The 13,327-nt window shown below is 40.8% G+C and overlaps 1 protein-coding gene across 1 annotated transcript in view; it reads left to right on the forward strand.

The window, feature by feature from the left end:
* Positions 1 to 13,327, forward strand: part of PAPPA2 (pappalysin 2) — a 282,314-nt gene that overhangs the window by 177,189 nt on the left and 91,798 nt on the right. The window contains exons 12-13 of the mRNA XM_032611278.1: positions 2,389 to 2,521; positions 2,723 to 2,939. Of these exons, the coding sequence (XP_032467169.1) occupies positions 2,389 to 2,521; positions 2,723 to 2,939 (350 nt within the window). The remainder of the gene's footprint in view (positions 1 to 2,388; positions 2,522 to 2,722; positions 2,940 to 13,327) is intronic.

A 13,327-nucleotide genomic window follows, 5' to 3' on the forward strand; every position in this document is an offset into this window, starting at 1 on the left:
TCATCCTCATAGTAGCCACCTGAGATAGGTAGTATATCTGTTTCTCAGATGTGGAAGAGGCACCCTATGCTCAGAGAGGAGAGATAGATAGTTCAGATCTATTCAGCTAGTAAAGATGGATTAAACCCAGGGTTCTGCCTGGCCAACACTCCCTCCAGAATGGTGAACTCACTTGATTCCCTTTACCGTGGCTCAGATTCATTATGAACATATGTGCAGGCTCAAACTTGTCTCTCTGCTTTTGAGGTTCCAGTAGTTGTGTTAGAGTGTTATACTTCTTTGTGTCTAGTTGCTACTGTGAAGCATATCAGGTATTCAGATGAGAATGAGGTTTGGCTACCTCTCTGTGTCACTGTGAGAGAAAATGCCCAAGACTTGGCATCCAGTACCATGATCAAACCCTTGTCTCTCGTTGCTTTGTGTATCCCAACATTTCTCTGCTGATGTCTCACCTGTGGTTTTCCTACTTAAGCCACGGACTGGAAATCCTGGCATAGCTGCTTCCCACAAGTCAAGGCACAGAGACACTGCCACCAAGAGCAGGCTTTAAGGTTCAAAGTGATTTGGGATTCAAAGACCCATAGAGCAAGGAGATGCAAAACGAGATGGAGGTTTTGGGCATGGGCCCTCAAGATGGAGAAATCCACACCATAAGGCCTACAAATTAGCTTCAGGTGGGTGGTGACTATTTTGGGACCCAACAGACAGTGGGAAAACTGAGCTCTCCTGTTGCTCATTGAAGCCATTCCATTCTTCGAGTCTGAGACCTACTGAGGTAAAGCCACCAGGTACTTGTTTGGACTCTGTTTGTTCCTGGCTCAGGAAACAACCCAGAGCTTTCTTCCAGTACTCAGGTCTGTTTTGTGGTGTATGAAAAGGAAGAGGTTGTGGGAGTTCCCAGGGCACTTTGATGTCATTTGGTGCTGGGGTTGAGGGCTTTGCATTAGGCTCCTGGTTACCTTATGGTGTGTTTCATGTCTAGCCCTCATCCAGCCAGGAACAAAGGACCTCGTATTGCAAGCCATAACCTATGGGTCTGGAAGTTTCTTAAGTTATAAAGAAATATTTATTACTTCAAAGAGGGGAAATGAAAAGGAGGAAAAAAAGACTCTGTAAAAAAAGAGTGTGGCTGGTCTTTCCCTCAAAGGAGGAAAGGAAGAAGGGAGAGTTGTGCTACATTGACCACTGAAAATCATAAAATCACCCTAATTGAGCCAGCAGTGCAAATGGACACTCTATAAACACACCACCAAGGCTCAGGAAAAATCAGTCTGCGGACAAGGAAGAATTCTTATTAAAATGGAAAACATGTTTTACTCTCCTGCTCCCCATTTTAAGAAAAGACCTCTGCCATTAGATGTTGTACCCTGCTCTGACACTGAGGACAGTTTTTCTGGAGCTTTATCCCCTTCAGAACCTGATAAAAAGCTAGAGAAATACACACAGAAGGTTGTACAGTCCAGCACCAGATTCTAATAATGCAACAACCATCCAACACCAGGGAAGACTGGAGTTAATTCTCAAAAGAAATTAAGAGTAAAGTTGAGCTATAGGAAATAAAAGTAGAATTACTACATCAAATAATTTCAATATGGAAAGTAAGTTCTCCAGGTCATTCCCCAATCTCTGAGGTGTTTTCTTTTATATTAAAGGATTTCCAGGGACAAAACATCCATAGTTTACTGTGAAAGACTGTTTCTTTGTTAATTAGTCTAGCCATCTAAGTATATTTCTTATAGATAACTGAATTTTCCTGTGAATTTTCATTGTTGGCTTATTCTTCAGCCATGGATAGGGTATATGGGCTTGAGGCACCAAAAGAATAAGCATAAACAGTTTGGCAGCTTCTAATCTCAGAAGCAACCGAATCTTCAATAGCTTCTCTCCCATGGCATAGTTCAAAAGCCAAGTGAGAGGTTCTGATAAAGACTTTAAGGGAGAGATAAGGAGATAGGGAAGGATAATTAGCTATGCCACTTCAGAACAAAGTGTTAGCAAGGTGATACTCTTGTCCACATCTCTCACTTTGGAGGTAGGGAGGTATTGTCTACCTATGCTGTAGTTTACTGTCTCCAGAGATGGTCTATTTGAGTGATCTTTTTGAGAAATGTAAAGAAAGATTCAAGTGGCAAGCAATTGGTTGACATAAAAAGTCTCATAAAAAGATGGGAAGCTCAGTAGCTGAAAGCTATCTTCTTTCCAGCTGATTTTGACTTTTGATGTGACTGTGGCTATCTTTCTGTGCCTACTCCATGTTTTTTCCCATTGTAAAGGAGAAGGGAGCTCTTTATGAGTGGTGAGCTATTTGAGAAGTATAAAAATAGTGTGACACGTGCCTTGATAGCCCACTGGAAATAATGGCTCGTACATGTATGTGCTTATGCCTAGGTTTGTTTCCATAGACCAGGAGTGGCCACAGCAATTTTCATTTTCTTGACATCTGATGGCCTGGTTGGGGAACATCAGCGGCCAACAGTGACCGTTTACCTGACCGATATCAGTGGAAACAACCACTCTCTTGGTGAGTCTGACAGTTATCCCTTTAGGACCACTAGAGGACAATCCATTAGACCCAGGAATCAGCTTGATGTCTGTCTCTGATATTGTTTGATACCTTGCTTACATCATACAGTTATTGAGAAGATAAAATGAATACTAGATATGGAAACTTGGTACTACATGAAAGACTTAAAATATTATTCATCTCCTTGTTTCTCTTCAGGAAGCTATGAACTGTCATGCCAGCATAACCCACTGGTTATCAATGTAACCCATCACTCGAACGTCCTCTTCCACCATACCACCTCAGTGCTGCTGAATTTCTCATCCCCACTGGTGGGCATCTCAGCAGTGGCTCTAAGGACATCCTCCATCATAAGTCCTTCAGCTTCCAACATCTGCATCCCAGAGCACGAGGGGCAAAATCATCAGGGACAGAGGTACAAAGTCCCCTTTCTTCCTTTTTTTCTTTCTTTTTGTTGTGATGTGTTGCTATCATTTTCATACATACTATTGTATATATAGTGGGTGCTTGTTCACTAACTAAAAATGGGTCTAAGAACTTCTAAAAAGACTTAAGCAAGCAAAGAACAATTCATAGAAGGCACACTTGTGTTTTATATTTTGCTCTTCTTTCCTTAGCTGAGAATAATGTTTATGTAAATATTTATCATCTTTAAGGTCGTAAAATCTTTTTTACATATAAAACCACTGCCTTCACGTCAACATTGTTATGTAAACTGCCAAAAATTCTCTGCCAAAAACTCAGTGTTCCCTAAGCGATGTATATTTTTTCACTTGTTCCCACCTGGACAGTGTATATAGCAAGTTTAACAATTAGTTTTTAAGGCATGTCATATAATCAATTAGATTTACATATGGAAATCAGGACTACATTAGCTATATGTGCCCTTCTGTGGACATCTGTAATTGTCATCTAGATAGCATTTCCTGGACTCTCAGCTCCTGCTAATAAGGAACTGTTCTTCATAGCATTGGTATGCCCAAGGTTGGCCCTGATGGGGCAAGGAGCAAGCCAAACACAGTAATCTGTGCTGTACTTGGGCTGGACTCATTCTATGAATGGTCTAATCAGTTGAGCGGCACTGTAGGTAACAGGGTTTGTTCCCTCAAGGAGTGAAGTGTCAGGCAATTGGGATCCTGGTCACAAATGCTGGAGTTGCAGGCCGCACTCCATCACCAAGGAGGAACTCTGATACCACCTTGCCCAACCTAGGTATCCCAGAAACCCAACCTTGATTAGGGAATAAGTGTAGACAGTACTAATATAGTATATTAGTTATCTTTTGCTGTGCAGCAAATTATAGCAAAATTTAGTGGCTTATCATGGTTTCTGTCAGAGAGGAATCTGGGTGCAACTCAGCTAGGTGCCTCTGGCTTAGAGTCCTTATGAGGTTGCCATCAGCTGTGGGCTAAGCGTGCAGTAACCTCAAGGCTCGAGTGGAGCTGGAGAATTCACTTCCAAGTTCACTCATGTGGCTCTGGCAAGTCTCGGGAGATCTGCATCCAAACTCACTCACGCAGGTGCTGGCAGTGGGCACACTCACATAGGCATGGCTCAGTTCCTTGCCATGTGGGCGTCTCCATAAGGTGCCTGAGTGTCCTTATGACATGGCAGCTAATAATCCAAAAAATAAAGAGAACCAGAGAGGGTGAGTACATGAGAGTCTGCCCAGAAAGGAAGCCAGTCTTTTTATAACATAATGTTGGAATTGACAACCCATTACTTCTGGTATATTCTATTGATTAGAAATGAGTCAGTTAGTTCAGCCCATACTCAAGAGGAGGGATGTGCATCAAGGCACGAGTCATTAGGTGCCATTTATCACATGCAGTAATAGTAGTTTATGTTAATCAAGCACTAACTATGTGTCAGACATTGTTGTAAGTGCTAGGAAGGGATAGGGTCTAGGTAATGGACATTGCAACACTAGCTAGTTCATCTGCAACTTTTAAGTCTCCTTAGTGAGCAAAAGTCTTCAAATATTAATGTAAGAATGTAGACTATTAAAATAGCATTTTTTACTAGAATTATTGCCTCTGTCTCATGTGTTTTCCAATTATTTTCTTTATTGGTTCTACCTCTGGCCTCAAGCCATACAGAATTTCTTTCAGGTCCATGAAACATGTGTTCTTGTTGAGCTCCATGTCTTTGCACACAATGTTCCTACTTTCTTGAATGCTGTCCAGTACTTCTTCACTTCAACCCACACTTGACCATCATGATTCACCTTCGTCTATGAATTTTTGGCAAACTCCCTCCCTGTTTCCATAGGACATTGTACACAGCCCATGCTTTACAAAGGCAGCCGTCACGTAAATATACCTATTTATTTATTTGTTGTTCTTTCCCACTCTGAGCTTCCTGCAGTAGGAATTCTGCTCAGTATCTCTCAGTACCTACTAAAGGCCCTGGCGCATAAGAGGTGTCAGAAACTGTGCATTGAGTGACAGTTACAGATTTTATCTCTAAATCTTCCACGGGACAGAACTGAACAAGCAAAGCAAAAAGGAAGTCACAACCTCTGTAGACCCCAAGGGACAAGAATTCCCGTCACAACAACAGCTGTGAAGTTTTGACAAAGTAGTTGATTAATTATGATCACTGCTGCTAGTTCTTCACTTATTTTCATTTGGCACTGTAGGAAAAACAAGTTTTATACGCATGCATGCAAACCAGTAGAAATAAGATATGATTCTCCAGTTTACACAGAGTGTATCTGGAATGCACGAGAATTTCCAAACCACATGTGACTGACAGAAGCCATGCAAACTGGCTTTTCCTTTTCGGCCAGAAAATCAGTGCAATATAGTAAATTTTGATACACAGGGAACCTAATAGATCCCACATATTTTCTTTGTGGACAGATTTAAAATCTAAATCCCTATGTATCCTCAAAGAGTAGAAGTCTTTTAGCATCTTTGTATCAATCACAGTTGTAAATGTAGATAGACCATAATATGAAACCCTCAAATTCTGGGCATAGTGAGAGGGATTCCTGGCTACCTCCTTCTTACCCCTTATGACCTGAATTACATTAATACTAAAATGGGCAAGGGAGAGCTGACAGATGCCTGGCAGTAGAAGATGTTTTATCCATTTTGTATTTAACCATTAATGACCAATGGTCTGTCCTCCTACAACACTTTATCCTTAAACCAGCCTGACTGACCCACAGAATCTCAGCTGAAGGCCAGTAAACCTAAGTCTGGCTCTCCAGTGACATTCATGATCCTTACCTCGGACCATTTGACTTTGATCTTTCTCTTCATCTTGTTTCCCATTCTGCTATGATGGCTACCCAGCTTATGACCCTTTGGGCTTAGTCTACTGATAATGAACGCCTTAGTCCCGAAAACCAACTGTAGTGTTCTTGGTTTTGTCACCAGTGCCCAGCAAGAGCTGAATTCATTCTTACTCTCTGACTATTTCCTGCCCGAGCCACCTTGGGGAAAGGTCCTACATAACCTTCCACAGTATCCCAGGAGTTGGAGTGTCAGGCAGGTCCGCAACCATTCCAGGATTGTGTTGATGGCTTGGGGAAGCGGGAACCATCTTTTTGATTAATACAGTGGGATTTTGAATGTGTCCGAGATACAGTCCTGGCACTAATAGGTTAATTTTCCTAAATGAGTGGATTAGCTTGCAGATAATCAGGGCTCATGTTATCTACTTTGGAAATTCACAAGGTCAGGTCTAGAAGAATTTACTAACAGGCAAGAATTGCTGATGGGCATGTGTTTCTCCTACAACAGGATTCTGTTTTTTCAGTCACATGAATACAATGAAAACATTAGTTGCAACTTCTCTGACCCTACTTGATGGTATATCCATCAGATACCCCAGTGTTGAATCTTCTGAAGATGAAGAATATTATCGCCTTTTTCAGGACATAGGCTGATAGCAGTGGTTGAAACTTCTGATCACTCATTTCTTTTCAGCATTTGTACTTTCCTTTTATTGATTTTTCTCTCTGCCTGCTCTATAAAAGGTTGAGAATACAGTATAACCTTCCAGACAGTTGTGCTTCTTTCCATTCTTCCTTGTATTTCAAGTAGTTCTGGCTTTTTATAATTTCATATTACATAATTAGGTATATAAATGCTTGTGACTGTTTTATTTTTATTAGGATCAAAGCTCTTGCCACCCCTTTTGCCCCTTTCAAAGGTTAAGGCTTTGTATTAATGCTTTGTCTGGAATTAAAATTTCCATCCCTGCTTTCCTTTTGTTTGTATTTGTTTGATAAATGTTTGCCTCTGTTTTATTTTTAACCTTTCTCTATCTTCCCTGACAGTGAGGCCAGGGCACATTGCTTTACTGCACTGTTTACAAAGACAGTAGGATTTCACTGTGTAAAACTACTCCAAGCTTTTATTCTGAAATTTTATCTCATGGTCCTCAAGCCTGTAGTATTCTTTAGGACTCTGTAGCATTCTTACCTTTGGGACAGTTATCTCTCAGGATTCAATGGCCTTTGCCAATGGTTCTCCCTTCTCCCCACTTGCTTCTACCTCACCCCACCAAGACCCTTATACTTCCTGACCGGAAATCTTGAAATGAGTAAAGAAAGGGTACTGATGAGGACTGATGGATAGAGAACAGAACTGTGACCCCTGAAAAGTAGTGCCCAGCTCTCTGGTCTTTACAGGGGCCAGGGAATGAAGAAAGAGTGACCTGTTTCCCTCTTTTGTTTTAGTATGGCTCTATTCTTTATTTGCTTTGCTTTTTTCAGAAAACAAAACAAGAAATGCATGTTTTGGCTTCCGGTGATATTTCTCAATTCAACTCCAATACATTTTGAAATCAGGAGAAAAATCCTCAGAGTCCAGCTATCCACCTTGGTTTTTGGTATTGATAAGAGTTTTCATATTTTTCTGTATTGTTGGTATTTCAGTGGGAAACAGGGAGAAATTACCTCAGAATATTCTTGTGAGATTACCTGAGAATGATCCATGTAGAGTTTGTAGTACATTCAAACACCAGGTGGGAGGACAGCCCAGGCGGTTTCCACACCATTTCCCATCTTTATCATTTTTACCATCCTCCTTTGACAAGTTGTGATAGTTATCAGTCAACTTATTGCTTCTCACCTCTAAATCCACCCTTATCACCCTAACTCGTAGTACGAGAGCAGGATTTTATTGATATTTATCCTTTGCTGACTGGCACAGTGTTAGCTTTTGTCAACAGAGGGTTCTGGAAACACACTGTAGGAGAAAGGGTCTTCTCTTCCTGGTTTTGATGTACTTCCTTCTCTCTGGCTGCTGTGATGGGCTCAGCAGTGGTGTGTAGGACACCTGTGGTCAAGTACAGCAGGAGTTTGGGTTCCCGGTTGGCTCTTCACAACAATAGCCAAAGATGATAGCTTGGTAATTGTGGTCCCACTGCGTGTCATTGATTATTAGCATCCCATTTCCCATTGACAAGTAGCTCAGCATTGTACTCAAGCCCAAAGGCACAACCAAACAGATTCCCAAATTCTATCTTTGTGACTCTATCTCCTACTACCATTTCCAGTTCCGTTGTTTCAGTCAGTCAGTCAGGACACAGTAATTAGAATAGAGGAAGATAAATATAAATAACTATTGACTAGTAACAGAGGATTAACTACTAAATGGTAAAGAGAACCCTAACATAGAAGAATGGTAGATAAAGGGAGCGATCATTACTTTTAGGGATGAGGGAAGAGTATCCAAGGAAGAGTACCTGACCCCCTCCAAGGCTGTGATTTTGATCTCATTGGAGAGGGTGGAGCAGTGGCACACTGGGCGACAGAGAAGTTTGCTGAGGTTTCATAGGCTGAGACTGGCAATCAAGAAACCACCCACTGGGGTGCTGATCAAAGCTCATTAAGAAGCTGTCTGTTGAGGTGCTATTGGGACTTTATGGAAAGCTGTCATTGGGGCGCTGCTAAAACTTTCTGGGAGGTCACCTGCTGGGCACTGATGAAACTTGATGGGAAGCCACCCATTGGGGTGCTGCTGAAACTTTGTGGGAAGTCATTCACTGGGGTACCTTTGCTGGGAAGCCAGCTGCAGTGCTGGTAGAACTGCTGGGACATGCAGGGTGTCACTGAAACTCATTAGGGGGTGAGCACCACTAGACCGAGGCTGTGTTGGACATCAAAGAGCTGCAGAATCAAGAAGAAAAAGCACGTAGGAATCAAGAAGAAACACCCCTTCCTCCTGCAGTGTCTCTCCAATTACGTCTACTGGGAAAACATGACATCGTGCTAAACGGCAAAAGAGCAGTATTTGCATGGTCCATCTCTAGTATCGCAAAGCAGGGCAATGAAGGTGGAGATTTGGAACTGAGAGGGAATAAGCTGATAACTGGCAGAAAATATCTTGTCAAGTAACCATGAAGAAACCCCTTCTCTCTGCCTTGTATGTTCCAGATTAAGATTTTCTTTAAGTTCCTGGCTTTAATACTAAGACCAATTTTCAATATAACTTTTAAGTAGACTGACCTAACTGGAAATGCATATTTTCTTTTTTTAATGCTTTGAACTTATTTTAAGTCCAAGGCAAACATGAAGTATAAATATCTCTAGCTTATTCAGTATAAATACACATTCTGATTGAGAGGGAAAACAAGTAATAGATACTCATAAATATAAAACTATAGTGGGTTCTGAGGTTTACCTTAAACTATAGGTTATCAAAGCCAAGTATTCTAATATAAAATTGAATAGGACATTAATCTTTTTAAATGAATATCCATGTGGAAACCTGAGTTATTTCTCCTCTCTCTGTCTCTTGTTCTCACATTCTTTCTCACTCACTGTATATAGTCATGCTTTGATCCTTCTTATCTTTGTGGATAATTGAGAGTTGAGTTGTGTAAAAATTTATGTCTAAAACAGTGAATATGTGAGTGTGTATACACATTGTATATACATTGCCATATTTTATTTCACGTAGAAGAAAGGCTTCTGAAAAATTTAATGTAGACTGATTTGTAAAACTAATTATTCTGTATGGTGTGTGTGTGTGTGTGTGTGTGTGTGTGTGTGTGTGTGTGTGTGTGTGTATGTGTGTGTGTAGAAAGAGGCAGACTATTCATCATTCAAAAAATATTTATTAAGTGCCTACAATATGCCAGGAATCATTTTTCAGTTGAGGAAACTGAGACTCAGTGTGTACAAATTCACCTTATTTAAAACTAGCAAAACTAAGAGTAGTATCAAAGTAATTTGTTTTTAGTAAAGAAAGTTTTCATTATAGGAACGAAAAGCTGTTTTAGAAACATACTCATGTGACACAGAGGTAGAGAACAAGCGTGTGGACACCAAGGAGGGAAAGCGGGGGGGGGGGTGGGCTGGGGTGAATTGGGAGATTGGGATTGACATATATACGCTAATATGTGTAAAATAGATAACTAATAAGAACCTGCTGTATAGCACAGGGAACTCCACTTCGCTGTACAGTAGAAACTAACACAACATTGTAAAACAACTATACCTCAACAACAACAACAAAATTAATAATTATTTTTAAAAAGAAATATACTCATGTCTATTACTCTCCAAGAAATCCTTCCACCCTCCCTCAAACTGTTATTTGGACTGCGGTAAGAAGATTTTAACTGGCCCTGGAATAATTAAAGAGCACCCGTATTTTAGATATGTCTGTTCAAATGGCATATTTATTTTGAGGAATCCATGAAACCAAGAAATGTAGATGTGGGCTCCAGGTAATGCAGGTGATCTGGTGATATTTGATGGAGTAGGTAATAAATGGTGGAATTGTCAGGATATTTTGGACTTTTGGAAAAGTTCAGGAAATGAATTATCTAGTGGGGCAATTTTATGGGCAGAATCCAGGGGATTTGGGGTCATTAGAAAAAAAGAAAATTTGCCCCATCTCCTCTGCGGTCCTAGCCCAGACAAAAAGAATCTTATTCCTCGAGGAGAGAAAGTCAGAAAAGAAATATTCCATTCTCTTGGAGATTAGAAGTACAGGTAAGCCAGAAGGAAGACTACAATTTAAAGCCTGGTTTGTGTATGTATTAGTTTTCTGCAGCTTAAACCAATACATATTTATACTCTCACAGTTTCTGAAATTCAAGATTTTAGGCCAGGCTTAACTGGGTCCTCTGTAGGCATTTGGTCCCCAAATGCTGCCAGACTGAGGGCCTGTTTCCTGCTGGATGTTGCACAGATGCTGTCCTCAGTTCCTTACCCCATAGCCATCTCCATGGGGCAGCTCACACTTGGCAATTTGTTTCTTCAGAGCCATAAAGAGAGAGTCTCTCAGCAAGAGTAACTTTCAATCTTAGGTTGTGTACTCAGAAGTGACATTGTCACCTTTGCCGTATTCATTTGGTTAGAAGTAAGTCACTGGTCCCACCCGCACTCAAGCTGAGAGAATTACACAAGGTTGTGGATTCTAAGAGGCTGGAATAATGTCCACCAAAATATGTTAGGCTGGACTAGTGTGCCTAGACCTTGGAGTTACAAGGATCTCACTGCATGTGTCTCATGGCCTGATAGAGCCACACACTCTACTGATGTAGTTTCAACTTACTAGGCCGCTTGGGTCACAAGGGACATGTGAGGAATTTGCATGCAGGAAAAAAGCATGAGGGAAGAACAATGATTCCCAGAGTAAGGTCTTTCTTACAGGGATTCCCCAGTTCTTGGTAGGTGGATTATCTAAACAGCCTTTTACCAGAGAATGTCCTCCCAATACTACATTATCTAGGTCCACCACATCCATTTTATGACTGATCCATTTCCACATTTTATTCCCAAGTTCATTTTCCCTTTTTCCTAAGCCTAAGCCACCTTCTCAATAGCTCATCCAGAATTGTTACAGTGTTCATTAAAGGGAAAAACAATCAGTAACATCAATTGGGTTTCCTAGAAAATCATAAAATTATTTTAAAAATCTAAAAATAAAAAAGTGGTTATTATTTAAATGATCTGCATTCTGACTCTTTTCATAATGTAGGACAATTGAGGGTTAATTTATTTAGCAATTTGGGTCTAGTGAAATGTGGTTATATATGTGTAAGTGTGTGTGTGTATGTATTTTGTTTTACACAAGGCAATCTTTTGGAGAAGATTAATATGCATTGAATTATATAACTAAATTTTTAAATGATTTAACTTTTTAAATGATTGTGCCATTCAGAAAGGCATTATTTTTTAAGTAAAATATAAATATTTTTGTGAACAGCAGTGTCATCCCCAGATTTTCTCTTCTCTTTCTTTCCTTTTATCTTTTCTGCATAAATCTGGATTTTCCTCTTTAGTTAAAGCAAACTGAGCACGAGCACATAAAGTCTGAGTCAAAAGGAAATAATGAACACACACATTGTGTGTGTATGATTGTATATTCAAGGCAACAGCTCTTAAGCAGAATTTATCTTATGCATTAAAAACATTTACTATTAGGCTGTTACTGTGGACGTCAGTGAGAGTTCAGCCTCCAACTCTTTTATACTTGACATAATGCCTGACGTAAGTAACATACCTGCCATGTTTTGTTAATCATGCTTGTGTAAAGAAAAGAATCAGGTAATTAAAAATGAGTAGGGACTTCCCTGGTGGCACAGTGGTTAAGAATCTGCCTGCCAATGAAGAGGACATGGATTCGATCCCTGGTTAGGGAAGATCCCATATGCCTCGGAGCAACTAAGCCCGTACGCCACAACTACCGAGCCTGTGCTCCACAACTACTGAAGCCCGAGCGCCTAGAGCCCATGCTCCACAACAAGAGAAGCCACCACAATGAGAAGCCCACGCACCACAACAAAGAGTAGCCCCCGCTCGCCACAACTAGAGAAAGCCCACACACAGCAACGAAGACCCAACACAGCCAAAAATAAATAAATAAATAAATAAATAAATTTATTTTAAAAAATGAGTAATCAAAGAACAGTGTATAGCTGATTTGGTTTGAAGTGTCTCAGGATGCACAGAGACCTACAAATTTATGTACATGTATATTAGTTTAGTCACTTTTGTTTTCTCTGTGGAGCCTCTGTTCTTCAGATTCTGTTTCCTGAAGCAGGGACTGTAAAAAATAAATAATTCAGGGAGAAAAGCCAACAGTCAGCCACCACCAAATAACTCATATCTTTCCATTTGCGATTCACACGCAAACTTCGGTAACACGCAGGGTTAATGCTATCTCAGGCTGGCTCCCCTCAGCTGCCTTGCCTCTTCAGATCCCCCCTTTGAATGACATTGCCGTGCTGTGACACAAAAGGTATCTTTAGCCTTAGAAAGCTAATCTTGAAAAGGTGGATCTGCTGACCAAGAAGATAGCACCTTCATCAGTAAGTCAAGTATAGCGGATTTCTGGGTCACCCTCCATTGTCCGTGGAGAATTCTTGGCAGACATGGGATTTTGGTTGGGGAGTGGAGGGATGTGGTAGAAAGGAAAGCACCTTTTCCATAGAATTCACTTCTGTGACTTTTATAACCCCCAGAGAATTTCTGGGAGCAAGTGGCTGTGTTTTCCATTCGGAAGATGTTGGGACTCCTCAGGTGTAAAAATGTTTCTTCTTGGTTGCACCATAGATTACTGGTAGAGCTGGGGCTAGATTATAAGGCCTCTGAGCCTGAGTCCGGGGGCATGCAGCCAGGGCACAGCTCAGTGCCTTGGCATTCCATCCCTGCTGTAATCAGTTTGTGAGCCTGGTCTTGGTAATAGGATCATTCCATCTCTATTATCCGTCATTCTGCTTCATGCTTCATTATTCCCTGGAACCCTCATTGCTGCTGCTTTACCAATTCCTATCGCACCTCAATTATTTGGATCTCAGATTTAAAATGCCAACACTTTCCCTTCCTTC

The sequence above is a fragment of the Phocoena sinus genome, chromosome 1 (genome assembly GCF_008692025.1).
Source record: "Phocoena sinus isolate mPhoSin1 chromosome 1, mPhoSin1.pri, whole genome shotgun sequence".
In the NCBI taxonomy this organism is placed as follows: Eukaryota; Metazoa; Chordata; class Mammalia; order Artiodactyla; family Phocoenidae; genus Phocoena; species Phocoena sinus.